The 21,287-nt window shown below is 41.6% G+C and overlaps 1 protein-coding gene across 1 annotated transcript in view; it reads left to right on the top strand.

Moving 5' to 3' along the window:
* mfsd2b (MFSD2 lysolipid transporter B, sphingolipid) overlaps positions 1-21,287 on the top strand; it is a 50,264-nt gene that overhangs the window by 16,569 nt on the left and 12,408 nt on the right. The window contains exons 3-7 of the mRNA XM_079572727.1: positions 2,308-2,433; positions 2,568-2,692; positions 11,002-11,125; positions 13,789-13,867; positions 16,590-16,774. Of these exons, the coding sequence (XP_079428853.1) occupies positions 2,308-2,433; positions 2,568-2,692; positions 11,002-11,125; positions 13,789-13,867; positions 16,590-16,774 (639 nt within the window). The remainder of the gene's footprint in view (positions 1-2,307; positions 2,434-2,567; positions 2,693-11,001; positions 11,126-13,788; positions 13,868-16,589; positions 16,775-21,287) is intronic.

Here is a 21,287-nt window from a genome sequence, read left to right as displayed (position 1 = left end):
CACACTAATGGAATCACAAAGAAGAAACTAACAGGCTAACGGGCAAAGCTAACTGTGGGCTAGCGCCACTTTAGCAGTATTTACAGCCAAGTTTGAGTGAAAAAAATTACCTCCATTGTGTAATTGGATGTACAATATCCCTCCTTCCCTTTGTCCTTTCTGTCAGCGTAGTATTTGCTCTTAAAGACAATTAATGAGTAAAAAAACTTAGCTACGACACCTGCAGTGCAGCTTATATCCTCTAAGAGTTACTTAGTTCTGCTTTAAAATCCTGATGTTATTAGACCTACAGTATTGTTATTTTTTAGTAAAAGATAGTCTAAATGTTTAATAGGTTTCCAATTAAAACAACCTTTAAATAAACCTAAAACATACTTAACATTTAGACAGTGCTGTAGTTTTTGAGGAATTCTTGTCATTTTGTTCCTGAATTTTGATAATCAGGAATAATCGTAAAATCTCAATATTTTTCCTCTCAGTGCATAGTGGTAGAGTTGATCGAGAATGTAGCTTAGTACCTAATTTTGAACTTTTAGATATTTAACAGTCAGTCAATGGCTTCACCCGAACTGCCCCGACTCTCCTGCGTAATGTAATTCAAACCAATCGTCATTAAATTCTCACATCAATCATAACACAAACATTTTGGACGTCTTAACACCCCTAAAGCTGGCTCGGACTAAGCCGGGTGGCACATTGGACAACATCCTTTACCCGCAGCATTCAATTAGCGGATTTTCTACCGCGCTGAGTATACGCAGTCACAGAGCCGCTGCCAATCACTGTCAGCTCCCCATAATGTGAGTATAGTCAAGTCACCACCATCTGTGCAGCGCCATCTGTGCAATAAATTCTGTCGTGCACATTGACGCGCTGGATGCAAAGTGACGCCGATTTGAACGTGTTACTTTTGCTAATTTTTGTTTTAGAGGGCATTTTCACGTGAGCTGACTGGTCTGTGAACTGAAATGTCCTTTGATGCAAATATTTGGATAGCTCATTTATATCAGTAAGAAACAATAGACAAAAGGTTTTATTCATAATGATTCAGTCGTGCTTTTATTTGGGTAAAGGAACCTTTTCGTCCCTTCTTTTCAATCAAAGTGCAGTGACAGGTTTTCAGGCTTAAATAATCATAGTTGGTGGATCTCCTCGGTTACCATGGAGATCCGCCATGTTTGTGGCTGTAGCATACATTTACTATAGACTAACATGCTGAGTTACTGCTGGTGGTAAATACATCTAACACACTGTGGTGTCCAAGCGTTTTGATGTGAAGAATAACTCAAGTATTTTACCTTTTAGAACCTCCATTAGTTTATTATTGCTGCAAGTCCCATGAAGCTTAGCGATATGACATCACAGTCCTGACTGCATAGTAGTTGCCCGAGCAGGATTTGCTGCCGAATTGCACTTGAGGAAAACACAGTTAATACACATGATTCATCAGTCTGTTTATAGAAACACATGTCTAAAATTAACTTTTGTGTCATATCACCAGTAAGTGTGACATGAAGTGAACTAAATACTTCACTGGGAAAAGAATTATCACTTTGAGGAAGAAATGACATAAATCTCCTCGAATAATCTGTAACAACTTGTACCTACAGTATGTAGTACGTACACAATGGAATAACTTGTGTTAGTACTTTGGAAGTACATACATACATACATACATGTAATAGGACACGAGACCGTTAGGGTTAGGGCTTAAGGTTAGGGTTAGAGTTAGAATTATGTCTTATTACATTATATACCTACAAACTACAAATACATATTATTCCTTTGTGTATCTAACCCATAGGAACAAGTTATTACACATTGTTACAAAGCCCATTACATTGTACTAAATGTAGTTAGGTACAATGTATCAAGGGAAGTGTAAAATAAAATGTTGCCAGAGAATGTAAAGTTTGAGTAGATTTGGTCTGGTCTTAGATGAGAAAAAACATCTTATTGCCAATGGAACTTGAAACTTTTCCTTAATTCAGATTATTTTGTATCATTTCAAGTGAAAAAATACATCTTAGTCTGATTCCAAGTCAACATAAAGAACCTTTATTCAAGTGATTTTAAGTCATTTAAGAAGGTCATTTTTTGTGTTTGTTTTGTAATATGGCCTCATCCCTCCAGGTCAAATCCGCCTAACACATGTAAAGCACATACAAGCACATGTTCTTGTTTGAGCCAGTTGTTATTTCAGGCTTAAACCTGCTTTAAAACCAGGGGCAGTAGAGGAAGGAAAGGCAAAGAGTGATGTGGGAATATGTACTGATATCATAACAAATGTCTCTTTCTTGTGCACAGACCAATGTGGGGCCGAAGCTGACGTTGTGCAGTAAGCTGTGTTTCGCCATCGGAGGAGCTCCCAAAGAAGTGGCTGCCAGCGCCACTGCCTTCTTTCTGCAGATTTACCTGTTGGATGTGGCTCAGGTAAAGACACATGTCAATAAGAATGCTAACTAAGACTAGGATGAATTACAAAATCCCACTGCTACCCCGGACAGAAGGTGTGCATATGTTTGATAATACAGCATGCTTAAATTGTCCCCTGTGCTTTGCTGCAGATCAATGCCTTCCAGGCCTCTATGGTGCTGTTCATTGGGAAAGCCTGGGGCGCCGCCACTGACCCCGTTATTGGCTTCTTCATCACCAAAACCGGCTGGACCAGAATCGGGCGACTCATGCCCTGGTGAGCACATCTTTCTCTGTCTTTTGTCTTATGTTAATTCGCTTTTGCACAAGTCTGGTTTGAATGGGCCATGCAGAGGAGCTGGAAATTGTAATAAAGCAAGAGGACAGGTTATTAAAAATGTACATGTCCAAAAAATAAGCCAATTCTGGGGAAAATGTTCAAAAGCAATGTAACAGGGAGCTGATATAAGAGTTGTAGAGTTGCCCTTTTTCAAGTCCAGGCCACAGTAAATGTTTTAGTCTAAGTCTAAGGGCCTATCTCACCGGCCTGGAGACTAGTTGGAGACTCGAGTTACCGCTGGTCACAGAGAAAACAAACTGGTTTGATTCCAGCTGAGACTTTTTCAAGTCTCCGACAGGTCTCGGAGGCATATGCAAGGACATGACAGAAACATCTCACAGGTTGGACAAGAGGACAAACAGTGTTCGCAATAGTGTTGCCACAACTGCTTGAGACTGTGTAGACCTCCTGGAGACCTCTTGGAGACAATGCACAGACTCCGCTGAAATTGAACCTGCTCGTTTTCACCCAGACTACCTGGAGACTTGCCTTATTTACAGGGGACGTTTTGGAGATAAGGCTGGCAACTCGAGTATCCATCAACTACTAGTTTTCTAGATCTGCCATTTGTTTGCTTTCAATCAACCCGAGTTTCGGATACACAACGTCTCTGCAACTCTCTTCCGGTGACATTACCCTTTAAGGCTCATCCGAGTCAAGTTTGAGTCCGTGTCCTAGGCCCACAAACCTGAGTCCTCTAGCGTGAACCTCAAGATGAGTCCTGAGTCACTGCCCGTCAGAAACCCACAAATCAAACATTACTCATGGAAGGTGGTAGTCAGCCAGACATAAAAACAACAACCACGCACACAACAAGCAATAAAGTAAAGAACTACAAAAGTCTATAAAGGTAAAGCTTTTGTCACTTACAAATCTATGAGGTAGAGGAGCCAAAAAGTATAGGCTTGCTTAAGAATTGTTATGCCTATAACGTCTTAAAAAAGTGCAAGTAAAGGCTACTCATACTGTCCACCTCCGCCCAGGAACCATTTACGATTTCAAAACGCTGACTACCTGTTTGCGGCTACCGTTTCCCAATGCTGTGTTTACGCTTTGATAATTGCTTATGAAAGATGTTTGGGCGAGCTGCCACTTTCTCAGACATAACTGTGGCTCAACTGCGCCCTGTTGATTTCGCTACAAAAACAAGGCATCGTTTTTTGTTTTTTTTTCCTTTCTGAATCTCAAACAGCTACGGGGCTCACCTGAGACTTGGAAGTAAACAAAGTCTCATTGTATTTTAATTAGCCTGTCCCTGATGCTCACTGAGACGCGCTGCTCCCAGTGATTAATGGGCGCCTCTGCCTTTTGATGTCGCAGTAGTTTGTACAAGGAAAAAAAAAACCTAACGTGTCGCCAAGTTGCAGGGTGACATTGATGAAGTTTTCACCTGGCCATCTTCCAGTTTCTTCTTTTATCTCTTTGAAGTCCCTTATATACTGTAGTTGGAAAGGTGAAGCTGTCAGAAATGCAGGCTGCAGGACTGAAGCGACTAAGCACATGTAGGAATAGGTTTTGTTCACGTGATGAAGGCCCTGTACTTTAAAATATAGGATAGATGGGGGCACCACACTGAAACTAATGTGATTGAATGGCATTGTACAGTATTTGCACTGCTGTTTTATTAATGCAGCTGACAAAAGAATGGCCCGTATTTGATGAGAATGTTGAGAAAAAAACATGCTGGTCAGGTTGGCCCGCAATGGAAGTCAGGCTCAGGACTAACCCAACACCTGAACACCTGTAAGTAAGTACTTTATTTGTCATCGAAATTGCGTTCAGGTGTTGGGTTAGTCCTGAGCCGTTGCAACTGAGCGCGCAGCCATTGTGGGCCGACCTGATCAGCATGTTTCTTCGCACTCGGCACAGCCAGGTCACAGTGAATGTACAATTGTACAATGACAAATCAAATAAAGCACTTACTTGAAAGAAAGACGAGCTATAGAAATGTGGCCAATCCGACCGATGAAACAACGCACATAGGAATCTCTGTGCCGTGCAAGGAGACTTCACGCACAGCCTGTTCATACAAATGTAGTAAATTCGCTAGCAAACCTAAGTTTAGATCATGGCAAAACTTTTGTGTCATGTAGGGCATTGGTTCCCAACCTAGGGGGCGGGCCTCCCAGGATGTAGGGGCACAATCATAGCCATACCGCCTTTGCTCTGCCTGATCCCGTCAGACCTTGGAAGCTAAGCAGGGAAGGGCCCGGTCGATGCTTGGATGGGAGACCGTTGGGACCGTTGGTTGCCTTGCTTCCGTCTACCCCAGGGCAGCTGTGGCTACAACAGTAGCTTACCATCACTGAGTATGGAATGAATGAATAATGACTACAGTGCGGCTGCCCCGCTTAGGGCACCAAAATGGCTTGCAGTGGCCCTGCTATTAGTTGTACAGTGTAATAAGCCAGTTGATCCAAGTTTCTTCTTCTTTCTCACAAAAATGTGTTAGTTTCTATATTTTGGGTTTTTTATTTGAAAATTAGTGCCTCACCCAAAGTGAAGGTCTATTATTCGTCGCCGCCGTCCACCTGAAATCAATTTATCTTAATTCAGTCCTAATTTCTGCTCACTCTAAACACCAGCTGTTTCATGGATTAGTGTAAAACCATTTAAACACGGTTTATAACAGAGGCTGATAGCTAGAAAGGCTATGTAATGTAGGAAATTTGAGCGCTGAAATGATCAGGAGAAGGTGGAAGGACATAAACAAAGCTTTTTGAGTTCTAGCGTGGGAGATGGACTTATCATGCCGGACTGCACAAGTATAGAAACATGGCGTGAATGCTTTACCAATATTTACACACATTTCACTTCCCCCGTCTCTGTTTATGTCTTGCTTCTTACAGACATAACCAGGAGGCAGATCTTTGTGTTGCAGCAGCAAGTTGCGTTGGCTGATTTGTTTGTCCGTGCGATCGCTCTGAAAGTTCAGTTCAGTTTCGGTTCACAGAAGAAATAAGTTGCGCTGTCAGTCTAAACCACTGTCTGGAGCTTTTTCCTCTGCGAGAAACTGAAACCACGATGTTTAAAAATGTGCTGAGGGCTTGGTGGTATAATGATTTTTGGGTTAGTAGTTTGATTTGAGACACTTACACTTCAGACAAACTTTCTTGATCCACAAGGGAAACGGAGTCGGATATTAAGATACACTTTAAAGAGATGCATTATGGAGCTCCTGCCTGACAGTGTGACAGAGCTGTGATGTGGGGGGGAGGGGGTCTGCAGGGACGTGGGTGGCCTCCCTCAGCTCTGAGTGAAGTCGAGTTCAGACAAGGGGGTGTTTCTGTGATTTTCAGTGATCTTAGAAGCCGAGATTTTGACACACTTTTCTATTCCTGTAGTCAAGCTTATTCTCTGCATTTTACCCAGTGTTGTATATGGCAGCTTTGTAGGTCTTTTGGAGGAAAATGCTTTTAGTTTTAGTCATAGTATTGTGAATTGGGATGAAGTTTGACAGGCTGTACTAAGCTTTTGACAGTCAGATTTCACCACAATAGGCACTTTTCCCAAACACGGCTGCTTTCCTCATCCACAGATCGTCACTTCGAGATTCGTTCATCAACATGCTTTCTGCATTCATACGCTACAGTATTTAATTGTGGGAAAAAAAATAATAACAATAATGCATTGGTGTTATATAGCGCTTTTCTGGACACTCAAAGACGCTTTACATTGCACTATTCGTTCACTCCATACTCGGTGGTGGTAAGCTACTATTGCACAGCTGCCCTGGGGTAGACTGACGGAAGCGAGGCAACCAGTCTGCGCCATCGGCCCCTCCGACCACCACCAACCACTCACTCACACACTGCATTCGCTAGGCTTCCTGGTGTTACCAAACGGTCTCCCATCCAAGTCCTGCCAGGCCCTTCCCTGCTTAGCTTCCAAGGTCTGACGGCATTGGGCAGAGCAAAGGCGGTATGGCCAAACTGTCTTGAGTAAAGATAAAAGTCCCAGTGACATCGCTGCCAGTCGTGCCCTCAGACCGTGGAGCTATAGGTGCAGACTGGAGCTGCGAATAAAAAAAGGTTTGACATCGTAATAAAAAGGTTTGACATCATAATAATCTTCGTTGACAAAAACAACGCTGATTTGGACACACTTTTTTGTCCCCGTAGTAAAGCTTGTTCTTTGCATTTGACTCGAGCGGTGCTAAGATCACGGTCAGGAGGCACCTTTTTCTGCAAAAATCATGGGTCAAATGCAACAAACTCTTCCCATACCTTGATCAGTGTGTCAAGCTTTGTATGTTGCTTGAAAAATCCTATATGACGTAATAGGATGATGGTTAATTCCCTGTTGACAGTATGGCATTGGAATAAACCCATATACTTAACCATGAAATAATCATCCATACACAGTCCTTTATGCAGATTTGACAAGATTTCTATCAATCACAGATAGCTCCATGGATTATGACGCCATGTATTGAAAACAGTTGCGTGACACTTTGGGTAATTGCTTGTAGCCGGCGTCTAAAGCGCAGCGCCATAAAGTGTAGATTATAGACACATCAGAGGGGGTTGGACGCGGCCCAAGTGCGCAGCGGCTGACCAGACTCCCAGCAGCAGACGGATGCTGATGGATGGAGCCGGTCCTGATTACTGCTGGGACAGAGGGGCGTCGAGAAGCGTGCTCTGTGCTGTGATGTGGGCGAAATACTGTACACTAAATTTAGGAAGTAATCATGAGCCTCTAGTCATTTCTTTGTTGAAGTCTGATAAAAGAAGCCTTAGTGCACAACATCCCAGGTTATATAATGTCCGATACAGCAACATGTCTTGATTTTGTTATCCACATAATTGCTCTTAAATAAGATAAGATAAGATGATACTGATAGAAATGGTTTCTAATTAAAGCCGATGCTTCGACATTCAGCCAAATCTCTTCCAAATCTATCAGATATTGCCAGCGATGCCAGACATGCTCCTAGCGATCAGCGAGACAATTTTTAGAAAAATCTTCTCTCCATCTGTATCATCGACACTGAATGGAACGTACCACAGACCTAGAAAATACAAAAGAAATCCTTACAGTCATAATTAAAGACAAGGTGGCAGTACTTGAAAAATTAAAATTAAAGGAAGTCTCACCTCCGCTCGTTATTTTAAGGATTTTGAGATTAAGGTGTGAGGTTACTGCTGTTTGAAAAGGATATAATTAAAGGTGCACGAAGGAATTTTCATCACCGTTTATCCTGTTGTCTGTTTAATTAGACTATCTTGGTTGAGGCTATGCAGATTATGTCACACCATGGCAACACAAGCCAAGTAAGTTGCAAAGTTATGAAATTTGTATTTGTTTGACACTCGCTGAACTTTGTGGGTCTCTGTTTACGTAAGTAAGTGCTTTATTTGTCATTGTACAATTGTTCAGGTGTTAGTCCTGAGCCCCCACTGTGGGCCAACGTAACCAGCATGTTTTTGGAGGGAGGGGAAAGCGTAGCACCTGGAAGAAACCTCACTGGCTGCCTTCAGTCTCCTCTAGACCGCCTCCTGGGTTTGTTCCTGTTTCAGAGCATGGTGTCCTGCACTGGTCGGCTCCACCTCCTTCCTCTTTCTCCTGCGCAGCTCCCTCCCCTCCACAACAACCATCTTCTGGGAAGAGCATAGCCGACGTATATAATCCATTGTTCCAGTGAAAGAATATTAGAACAATAGATAGAGGATTTGTGTGGCTTAGCTGCGTGTCCTGCCTGCATACCTCCTCATTTGTCCCTTCTCTGTTTGCTGTAGCGCCTCTTGTGACGCCTCCACTGTGCTGTGGGGGGCTCTTGGTGCCTCTTCAGTGTTTCAGAAGAAGAAATGAGTCGGTCTCAAATGTCTTTAGCCCCTAAGCTAGCTGTTTGTTTACTTCTACAAAGCTGTTTCCATTATGGACTCTCTGCAGAAAAAAATCCACCGAACTCCACAAAAACATGGCAAAGATGTACAAAAGCAAACGACAGTTCGCAGAAAAAGTCAAAGGCTGCTGTACCAAGGCAGAGGGAAGTTGCTGCTTGTTTACTCGTCGCCATGAAAGAAAATGATCTAAATGCATAATCTACACAGTTTTTGAAGCTTCTCTTAAATTGCCTATTTACTCCTTGGCTTACATAATAACACATGCTGTAAATTTAAAGAAAGCAGCCGACTTTGTTTCAAAAAATGTCCCGATGTTAAATATCCAGTGATGTGCGTCCCCATTTGGCTTTTGCACACGTCTTGCAGGAGTGTTGTCGCTCTCCCATTCACTCACACATGACACGCTCTGCCGGCCCACGCCGCCGCAGCAGCCTCTTTGTCACCTGCCTTTGTCAGAGCAAACAATCAGGAGGAGTGAGAGGTGCGCGACCCGGATGGTGCTAGAAAGGACCAAGCCTGTGCCTCGTTCTCCCACCTTCTCTATTCTGTTTTGCTTTGCTGTTTACGGGAGCGGCACGGACCGGGGCAGAGGTCAGCCGCTGTGTGGGTTTTGCCAATGTCACCTAAATTCCACTAAACCTTTTTTTTTTCCTGCCTCTGAAGGGAAGCACAGCTGTTTTGCTCAGCACATTGGCTTCGGGATAAAAATAGGATTCTACAAATTAGGGCTGAAGGCTTTGGAAGAAATATCTACCAAAAATGTACCCTAAACAGAGACAGAGCATTACATTTGACTTGCTTCTGCCTGTATAAACCCTGCAGATATTTACTCCCCTGATATTTTATGTGAGACATTATTATGTACGTCCTCACTGTAAATTATGTAAATCCCGCAAATCACCGCAGTCTATGGAAAACACAAGCCAGCAGATTGACTTCACGCTGGGTAATGCATATTCATGAGTTGTTTGTCTGCAAATGCTCAGGTCCAAGCCTCTAACAAACGCTGTGTGGATTTTATGGTACTTTCGTGCCTAAGTGTCTCTCCCCGCAGATTCCTATCATTCTCACAACAGCAGCATAATCATTTCGAAGCTTCCTAAACTTCTGACTAAATTATGTCTTTTTCCAGTTGTGCAACAAAACCTGCAATTAGTGATAATGTATGGCTCCTGGAAGTGTGCTCCTATGCAATTATTTTAAACATGTATGAGTTCACTTTTTGTGCCTTTTTGAACAAATCCTGATGTGGTCCCATAGAGGAGCGTGTCTCTGCATTTGACCCACTCATGCTGACAGACGGCACAGGTTTATGGTTGATGATCGAGTACTCAGAAGAGAAAATCCACCCAGGAACAAGGAGAATCAAACCTGAGACCTGTTTGTTGTACAGAAGAGCATATACATGCTATATATATATATATATATACATATATGTATATATATATTTATCTTATGTTTTTAATCCCATTTTTGTAATAGTTTGCAAAAAAAGTTGTGCTTCACAACTAGAAGGTTCCGGGTTCGATTCCCACCTGGACGGGTCCTTTCTGTGTGGAGTTTGCATGTTCTCCTCATGTTTGTGTAGGCTGGATACTCCGGTTTCCCCTACCACTAAAAACATGTACAATAGGCCAGGATGAATGGAAGCTTGTTGAAGCTTGTTGTTGTTGAATTTGGGACAACGAATGCAAGTTAGCCCAAGGCTACAATCACAGGTGTTTACATGCATGAGTCCAATGTATGTTCATTAAAGGGACTATACAGAGTTTAAAAATGTTAAAATTAAGTATTTTCCTCCCCCTAATCCAACAATGTCCTAATGTGTAGAATGAGCCCAGACCTGTTCACCACAACTGCCTCTAAAATCCTGCACTGTCACTCAAAAAGTTGTTACTTCGGGTCCGAAGTGCCGTCATGCACGAGCTTAATATAAAAGGTGCAGTTACACGTATGACCTGTGGTGGCAGTAGTGAGTATAATGTCCAACTTGCATTACCATTTGCACAATTAAGTACAATATTTGTTACAATGTTAATATACATCAAATAATTAAAGCTCGAAAAGGAGAGGGAAGATGTACAACTACTACATTCACAGTAACATATTAAGTCATGCTTTGTAGTGGAGGCAATTTGAGTGCTGAAAATACCAGAACAAGGCTCCAGTGAAGGCTTTGCTTACAGCAATGTCAAAAATACAGTGTTGCGTTAATTTTTCACCGCCATCTTCCATTGATGATGGGAAAGACCAGTGATTGTGTTGCTGAACCTAGACCTAGCATCCCCACATCATGACAGTTAAATCCAGGTAGCGACTTCTTTTTTGGTCAGGCAGTGTGGCTAAAACTGTACTGAAATGAGTTGTTTTGACCTTATTATTATTATTTTTTCCCCCTAGGATGATTGGCTGCACCCCGTTCCTAATCATCGCCTACTTCTACCTCTGGTTCGTCCCGCCGTTCCTCAACTGCCGCTTCATCTGGTACCTCGGCTTCTACTGCTTGTACCAGACCCTCATCACAGTAAGTACAAAGCTATGTCCTCTTTCCTTATGCATGTGTCCTATACGTCCTATACGTCCATGGGGGATGAGGCGGATGATCTGATCGGACTTTGCGTGGGGCACGTCTAGGGAATTTCTTGTGTTTTTCTCCTGACAAGTAAAGAAAAAAAGTCAGATTGCTGCAGAGCGTAGTCCTTGCTTCACTTGTTATGCAATTCTTAGGACCCAAGAGAGCAGTGTTGTAGATGAGATTAAGGGGAAAAGATGAAATTTGTATTAAGGCAGCCTTCAGCTGGTGTGTAGTAGTTTGTGAGGTTGTACAATATAAAATGAATTCAACATCCACTTTACGAGTCTTTAGTTCAATAGAGCAGTCGATTGTGTTGTACAGCTTTAGTTTAGTCCTCATTGATCTTTGTGTTGTGCAATTTAGACCAACGTTTATGATGATAAATAAAGCATAAACTGTCCTGCTATGGGGCTTCACCATTAGGGAAAAATACCTCATTGCAGCTTTACTAAAAGGCAGTGGTCCACCTCCTGAAATATTTGACCTTTCAAATAGCACCAGGTCTAGATGAAGATGAAATATAGAGCATAACAGATATAATTATAGTATATAAACAAAGATGAGAAATATTCATACTGACAACAGACACAAAATACAAGTTCAAGTTCAAGTTCTCTTAATATGCTGATAATACAGTCAGTTCTTTAAAATTCCCCCCACAAACCTCCTGTCAGGACATATTTATATAACACTGGCATTTTAAAGACATGGTGCTCTAGTTCGGGTCACGACTGCGAGGTTTGGCCCCTGGTCTTTGGGTTAAGAAAATCACTCTCCACCAACAAACTTACCCACCTCTGATCTAAACTAGAAAAAACAACTAACTTTAATGTAGTGATGTCCCGATCCGATATTTTGACACTTAACGCCGACCGATCTGTTTCGTATTATATATTACAGTAGTTTCACCAGCTGGCATCTATTACAGGCCTTTTTATAAATGAGCAAGAAGTTTTACATTTAGTTTAGAAGGCAAACAAAATTAAAAAATAAGCCCCTTCACAAAACAACAGCATATATGACTGTTTCAACTCTATCTGCTTCTAAAGGCCATTCTGGTCTATTGTAAGATGTTTAGGGCCTGTAAAAGACTTTAGCACTAGGACCTAATTATTATGCATAAAGATCTCTCGTCTCAGCTGTTGGATTGGATTCGGCCTGAGCTGACTTTGACAGCACTGCGAAGGAAACAAGGATCTTTTCTTCACCCTTGTTATGGTTTTAGCGGCTGCTGATTGTCCTCAGTGAGTTTTTATGAATCAGGTGTTAGCAGCAGGTTAGCGATAGTCGCCTAGCTTAGTGATAGTATTACGGCCATGAATCTGATGTCCTGAATTATTCTTGAATCTGCTGCCTCGGTAAACCTTTATGAACTGTGCTGTGGGAAACCTGCAGGTTGGAGCCACAGATTCACAGCCGTCTTTTTGTATCGTACCCGATCAGCTTCCGGGACTTCCCTACTTTAAAGCAATGCTAACTTGTTTACCTTAATAAATCCTTTTCGTAGTGTCCAATCATCCTAGTGTTAATGGGATGATTGGAGGGTCTTTCATCTTCTCCGTTGTCTCTGGCCAGAAAACCACAATTGCAGCTTGGCTGCCACCGGACCGGAGCCACCAATACACACTAATAGAATCACGAAGAAGAAGCTAACAGGCTAATGGGCAAAGCTGATTGCGGGCTAACACCACTTAAACAGTATTTACAGACAAGTATGAGTGAAAAAAATGATCTTCATTGTGTAATTGGATGTAGTAGTATTTACTCTCATGGACTATTAATAAGTAAAAAAACGCAACATGCTACGACACCTGCAGTTCCGCTTATGGCCTCTAGGGGCATGAGTTGCTTAGTACTGCTTTAATGCATTACTGAAGCATACATTTTAACTTTCAATTAGCTCATGATTATTTGTGAAGGCCTGCTTACACGTATCCATATTGTTACGATGAACGTGGCTGATTTTTGTATCAGTGCTTTAGCTGCTCAGAGGGACAATGCACTGGCAGGTCTAAGTTTTCAGTAAGTACACTGTCAGCCCTTCCAGTAACTGCTCTCTCGCTAAACGTTACTTACCATATTTAGCTCATATTGTCTATGTGAAGCCGCCAGATGTTGCCACTCACATCCAACTGTAAACAAATCGGATAACCGCCGCCATCAGCATTTACTGAGGCCAAATCAATGGCCGCGCAAATTAATGCATGTCCAAGCACTTTCTCTGGTAAACAATCGCACCCTATAATGGTCCCGTAAATGACATGCTGTATAGTTTTCATGGTCAGTGTATTTCTGTCGCGCTCGTTTGGCCGCAGGCTACGGCAGAGGCCTGTAGCAAATTACAAAGCGCGACCGGATTTGGTTTGCAGGGCCTATTCTCTAACGTAGGTGGAGAGGAAGGGAAGGAGAGACACGGAGCTGAGGCTGAGGCTTGCCCGCGTGGAAAGTGCACAGATTGCTTTTTGATAGATATATATAAACATGGTATAGCTGGTTTCCCCCCAGAGCAGGGTGGATTAGAGGCGACCGGGAGAGGCTTTGTGCGCTTCAGTCTCGGTGTCGAAAATAAAAATAAACTGCAAGTCAATCTCTTTTTTTTTTGTGTCTTCCAGTGTTTCCATGTGCCTTACTCGGCGCTGACCATGTTCCTGAGCACAGAGCAGAAGGAGAGAGACTCAGCCACTGCCTACAGTAAGAGCCTTGCCCTGTGCTGTATGCAAACATGACAGGTAGACTGCTGGAAATATACGTGCTGGGCCTTATTATATCTTGGTGTGCACACACTGCAGCTGATATTCGTCTCTGAAGGAGGAAACTGTCACTTGCCTCATGATTGCATATTGAGAATTATTTCAGCAATGAAAGCACCAAGTTTGTCTGATCTCGGAGGCCAAACATGATCCAGATTGGCAGCAGCTATTGTTTTAGTCTACCCCAAGGGCAGCTGTGGCTTTGTTGCTAACCACCATTGAGTATGGAAGAGTGAGTAGTGAGCCTGGAGCCTGGGAAAAGTGCTATACAACTATAATTCCCAATAGGGGTGGGAACAATTTGATACGATACATGATGCTTCCAATTTGCCGATACTGCGATATATTGCATAAAAATAACCTATGATAATCACTATTTTTAAAGAAACATGTAAAATTTTTAACCTTTATTTAAACATACTACATATTATTCATGATTTGATGAAGATGATTTTGTGCTTTGTACCCCTTTTACTTAAAGCCACACCTTATAGAATTTTATCCAATAAATAAAATTGAAGTACAAGCATTTATTTTATGACAGATATTTTCATCATTGAAAAATACCTCATAAATGTACAAACAAACATTTATGAGGCTCACCCCTCCTAAGATATGACTGTAAACTGTACTGGGAGTGGGTACGTCTCCAGCTCGTGTCCATGGAGATGTGATGAAAGGCAGTAGAATTTGAGATTCAAACTTAGGTTAGTTTTTCATCCAAATCCATTCTTTTATTACCCACTGCAGTAACAGCATTTACAGTGTTGAGCTGGTCATTAGGAGTATGTTTTGTTTTGCTGCAACAGTATAGTCTGAAATGTTACGCAGTGTGCCTTAAATAAAGAGTGAATAAATTATCCCTGACTTACTGCAAATATGTCTATTGATCTGTCAGTGGCATACCTTAATTTACATTTAAATAGACAAGAAACCTCTGTCCTATTTCAAAAGAAATAAATCAACCACAAATTGATCCTGTTTATAATTAAAAACACTATCATTAAAAGTAATATATCTGTGTGACAGTGGTTGGCCCAACAGCTTAAAATTGCTGCCCTCTACTGTTCTGACTGAATTCTGGATCATTAGCCTCTATCTACTGTGTAAGGCACTGCAGCCTCATAAATACGCACGTCAGTCATTAATATGTACGACGTTATCAAAAGTATTGATATCACAATAAAAAGTACCTGTATCATATCGTCCCGCAAATATCGCAATATATCGCAAAATAAATATATAATCACACCCCTATTCCCAATTGGAACAAAGTGATGAAAGACTTTAAAGATGTTAGTTGGATTTAAACCCGCTGTGAATAAATTTGTGTCAAGCAGAAGTTAATTAGTCGAATATTTTGCCAGTTAGATCAAACATTGTGGGTCATATCGTCCTGTCACAAGCAAGAATTTTCCAAATTACGCCCAGACACAGGCGCATGATATGTTTATTTATCATTCATGTCTTGACACTTCACATTGTGGAGACATTTTGCCCACATCGTCTATATAAGGATGTATGTCTTGTGACTAGAGATGCTGTAAGTGCAGAATGACAGCCAGAGGTTTGCTATTTTGACCCTGGGGCAGCTGCTGGCATCTCATCACCCCGAGTGCGAGGAGTGAATATTATCTGACCCTTGGGCTTTTTATTGACAGAAGGAAATGGTGAAGAGAATCTGTTAAAGAGGCTGAGGTCGGGGAATTGCCCTGTGTGTGCCCTGCAGCTCTAATTAATGAGCCACAGTTGCAGACCTTCTCTGTTTATAGCTTTTATCATTCTTATTAAAGTTTAAAATGGGGATAGATCGCATTTTAAAGGGATATTTCAGGATTTTTGACATAGGGCCTCATTTCCTAGTTATCCAGAGTGTTGCTAATTTCTGGAGATATCTTTTTTGCAATTCATGCAGTTCTTCTGTTTGGAGAGTTACGTGGCGCTAGGCTAATGCAAGGCTAGCGCATTTCTACGATGTCAGCTAGCCTGCATTAAAAACAGTCTTACAAATCACTTATAACGCCAGACTAACCATATAAATGTCTGTGTCGATAGAGTAATTTTAACCATTTTGCATTTAAAATAACTTATATTTGAGCAGCATCAGCTTCGTGGTTGTATAAGCTACGCAGCGGCGGAGTGATCTGCTTGAAAATAGTCCCTCAAAGTGCTATCATTCATGTGATGCAAGGTCAGTTATATTCCAAAAAATATTCTATCGACACAAACATTTATAAGGTTAGTCTGGTGTTATAAGTGATTTGCCTCAGGTGCACTGTGGAGTGCGTAAGACTGTTTTTAGCTGTTACCATAGAAATGCGCTAGCCTAGCACAAGCCTAGCGCCACGTAACTCTTCAAATATAAGAACTGCATGAATTACAAAAAAAAATATCTCCAGAAATCAGCAACACTCTGGATAACTAGGAAATGAGGCCCTATGTCAAAAATCCTGAAATATCCCTTTAAGCGGGAAAAAAGTTTTCTCATTTCTTCAGTTACAGCACTCGTTCATGGCCCATTGGTACAGTATGTTTGCATGGCAGCTTTTTTCTCCCTCTGCATGTGTAGCATCCTGTACTCAAGGGCCATTTATGAACATCACAAAAACCAGGGAAAACGAGGTCAACTGTTTAGCAAAATCTTATGTTGTTTCGTCCGGCAGGAATGACAATGGAGGTGCTGGGTACTCTGGTGGGCGCCGCCATCCAGGGCCAGATCGTCGCCAGCGCCCACACTCGGAAGCACTGCCGTCAGTTCAACGTGTCCGCCGCCGGTTACCACGGCAACGTCAGCCGGGCCGAGATCGTGAGGAGCCTGGTCCGCTCCCAGGACTACCTGTCACAAGCGGTGAGCGTCCCGGCGGCTGCACACACTCATATACACACACAGTCCGGTTGCAGGTGCGCTCTCCGAACTAGGACGCCGTGTCTTTGAGAGGAAAGAGTTTTGCCCGCGCTGTGTTCCTGCAGGCATTTCAGTCGGGGAAATGTTCTCTCGGAAAGTCAGGCCCCCGGAGAGTAGCATAGTGCTCTGTCTCTTTTCATTCCTGGTAAAAAGCAAAGCCGAATCGATACGCGACATGGTTTTGAGCTCGCCTTAAACTTTTGCGTCGAAGTTTGCCATTACAACAAAGGTGCAAAGGTGAAACTTTCTCGGACTTCTGCTCGAATACATGACGACATGTTATTGGAAAACTACTTTTTTTGAGGGTATTTTTCTGCACGTATTTTGCCCTTAACGTTGTAAATTATGCTTTCTAGAGTTAAAGAAGAACTAAGTAACTTGTTTATCCTTTCCGTAGTCCCTCGGGGGGGTAATACAGGTGTTAATGGGATGATTGGTTTCATCTTCCCTGGTGTCTCTGGCCAGAAAACTGCAGTTACAACTTCCTACCTCCGGGTCAGAGGCTCAATACACACTCATAGAATCATGAAGAAGAAGCTAACAGGCTAACGGGCAAAGCTAACTGTGGGCTAGCGCCACTTTAGCAGTATTTACGGCCAAGTTGAGTGAAAAAAATGATCTCCATTGTGTCTTTGAGTTGTGGCACAATGTACAATATCCCTCTCTCCCTTTGTCTTTTCTGCCAGCGTAGTATTTACTCTCACAGACAATTAATGAGTAAAAAGACATGCTATGACACCTGCAGTGGCACTTACGGCCTCTAGGGGCATGAGTTACTTATTTCTGCTTTAAGACTGCACAAATTGGCAAATTGTCGCAATATTAGCTGATGAAATCTGTATCACAGGAAGCATTTTACTAATTTCTTGCTGACAAAACCTAAAACAAAAACCCATGGCAACTAAGAATAGTGCCAAAGTTCAGTCTTAGTCATGATTTTCCTAATTCAGTTTACACGTTGTGACGAACAAAACATCCACATAGAATCACGAAGAAGAAGCTAAGAGGCTAACGGGCAAAGCTAACTGCGGGCTAGCGCCACTTTAACAGTAGTTAAAGCCAAGTTTGAGTGAAAAAATTATTTCCATTGTGTAATTGGATGTACAATATCCCTCTCTCCCTTCACCTTTTCTATCAGCATAGTTATTTACTCTCACGGACAATTAATACGTAAAAAAATCGCAGCATGCTACAACACCTGCAGTTGCGCTTATGGCCATTAGGGGCAAATGGTTTGGTAAAATATTGCAAAAATATTGATTCCTACAGGTTTTTAATGATGAAAATTCTTCTCATACTGTACAGTACTGCCCTATAATACAGAGTTTGGACACTTTTGCATTGCTGCTTCATTCGCTATAACTCAGCCTTAAGTGTATGCATGGAAAGCCGGTGAGAACTAATTATTCAATGATCATTTCTGAGCGTACAAAACACCTTAGCTCATCTTTTACTGGCACAGACATGAGGGAGGCAGTTACAGTGAAGCTAAGAACAATAAACGTTCGCTATTATCCAGGAAGAATTTTTGATCTCGATAATATGAGCGCTAAAATAATCAGAGTAGGGAGTTCTTTGAAGGTGTCTGGGTAGGAAATGTGCAGGTTTACCAAACATAACACGACTCATGGTAGGTTTTTTCACATTTTTATGCAAATATGACTGGTCTAAGTGCTTAAGTTATACTCTGCCAATGTTTGTCGACCAACCTTCCAACAAGAATCCCCCTGCTTTGTGTGACTTTGCTTTTACGCCAAGTTCTCACCATTTTTGGCAGCAATTTGCGCCCCAACCAGGTGGTGGAAACCTATCAGCAAATTTAAGTCCGCTCTCCTTTCGAACATATTTTTAGCCTAAGCTTCAGATTTTCCTGGTGCATTTTCGTCAACCGAATCCTTTAAATTATATACAATTGATATTTGACAGATGGTTCCCGTTACAATATGCTATCATGCGCTCAAACATCTTTTCCTTAAATGAAATAAATTACACACCAGGCTCAAACAGGGCTGAATATCCCAGGTCAAAAAGGTTTACTCATCCGTTCACACACGGCCTATGGGTCCTGACATCCAAATTGCTTCGTGTTTTAACCCTTTTAACCGATGGGATTGAGAGGGGAAGACCGATCCTTGAAATTTGAGCGTGACTTCCTGAATTAGCCGCGCTCTCCTGACCACAAAGGGGCTCCGTCACATCTCAATCCAAGCTAGAGGGGTCCTCCGTAGTCTGTTAGCCATTAGCACTATTTATGTCACACCCGCAGCCTCTGAAGGCACCGGCGCTTCAATATGTTGTACTTTACATGAACCTACACGCACTCATGTGAAAACATTTTGGGCTGTTTTCTTTTTAAGAGGCAACTTTCCTTATGGTTGAACGTAATACTAGGGTGGTATAGCTGTGTGGGAGTAAGAGGTCCTTGCCAGGTTATTTTCTTGCCATTTCATTCACATCAATACGCCATTCATATGCATTTAATTTTTTTTTTGCATCACATTTTTTATGACTAGCCTATTTTAATATTCCGATAATAGTAAATGTGTTCATATTTCCAGTTTTTGTGAATGCATTGGTACCTATTCTGCTTATTTCCGACTAATTATCCATTGTAGTATTGTTGATATTGCTGTTAATAGGTTTGTATTATTTGGATTATTTTTTACTTGAGCTAATTTTACAACCTTGGAGGAAAAATAAGTTATACAGTAGTTTTAGTGCAGTGTTTTCCACCAGGGGTAAAAGATCTGGGGGTACTTGAGCACCTTGCAAGGGGTACTTAGAATTATTTCAGATTTTAAAAAGGTAAAGTGAAACAACGTCAATTTTTTCAATAAAATCTTTGAATTTGTATGTATTTTAGCTTCATTTCGAAAACAAAGCTCTAAATTATGGAGAATGTGAGCTTAGTTGACCATGTTGTAGAATATTCAAGTCAAACTCAGAAAATGTGTGCATTTATTTCTGTAATTCAACTTAAAATGTCAAACTAATACATAATAGACTCATTACATGTAAAGTGACATAATTATGCTAAGCCTTTGTTATAATTTTGATGATTATGGCTTAAAGTCCATTTTCATTGTGGGTTTTTACAAGCTGAGCCATAATAATCAAAATTATAACAAATGAAGCCTATACATATCTCACTTTGCATGTAATGCGTCTATTATGTATTAGTTTCACAGTTTAAAGGGACTTGTTCATTTTTATACTCACTACTGCCACCTCTGGTTTTGTGTGTAACTGCAGGTTCGATATTAAAGCAGTACTAAGTAACGTGTTTACCTTAATAAATCCGTTTCGTGGTCCCTGTGGGGGTAATACAAGTGTTTATGGGATGATTGGAGGGTCTTTCATCTCCCCCTGGTGTCTCTGGCCAGAAAACCATGTTTGCAACTTGACTGCCACCGGTGCGGAGAAAGCAATACACACTAATGTAATCACGAAGAAGAAGCTAACATGCTAACGGGCAAAGCTAACTGCGGGCTAACGTCACTTTAAACAGTATTTACAGCCAAGTTTGAGTGAAAACTAATATTTTCATTGTATAATTGGATGCACAGTAACCCTCTCTCCCTTCGCCTTTCCTGTCAGCGTAGTATTTACTCTCCAAGACAATTAATAAGTTAAAAAATCGTAACTTGCTACTACACCTCCAGTTGCGCTTATGGCCTCTAGGGGGAAGAGTTACTTAGTACTGCTTTAAGGTCATGCATGACTAGAGACTTTTTGAGTGACAGTGCAGGATTTTAGAGGCAGTTGTGGTGGGGATTAGGACATTGCTGGAACTTTTTTAAATTCCGTATAGTCCCTTTAAGTTGAATAAGAGAAATGAATGCACTTTTTAGTGATATTCTAATTTTCCGAGTTTTAATTGTATTGGCAAAATTCTCGAGATAGTGGGTTCTTGGAGTAAAAATGAACGACTCAAGGGGTCCGTGAGGCAAAAAGGTTGGGAACCACTGTTTTAGTGAACTGGCCTTAGGGAGCCGAGTTTACAGGCCAGGTCCAGCTGACTGAAGAACTGCTACATCTAGATAGGCTGTCAGGAAGCGGAAAATCGCAACTTGCTATGACACCTGCAGTAATAATCAAAATTCTAACAAATAAAGGCTACATATCTCACTTTGCATGTAATCAGTCTATCATATATTAGTTTCACAGTTTAAAGGGACTAGATGGTCATTTTTATGCTCACCACTGCCACCTCAGGTCTTACGCGTAACTGCAAGGTCTATATTAAGGTCGAGCATGACTACATCTAGATTAGGCTGTCAGGAAGCGGAACCCTCTTCCTTCCTCTGCTCCAGCCCTTCAACTCTTTATATCATGTTTAACTCCCCCTGTTGCCAGCAGAGGGTGCTGCAACCACACTTTGTGACACTTTTGATGATAAAGTCTCCTTGAATGCAATTTATAAAACAGAATATCAAAGCAGAGGAGCCCAAAAGCA

This window comes from Gobius niger, assembly GCF_951799975.1.
Source record: "Gobius niger genome assembly, chromosome: 15".
NCBI lineage: Eukaryota > Metazoa > Chordata > Actinopteri > Gobiiformes > Gobiidae > Gobius > Gobius niger.
This window is presented reverse-complemented; position numbering and strand designations above follow the sequence as displayed.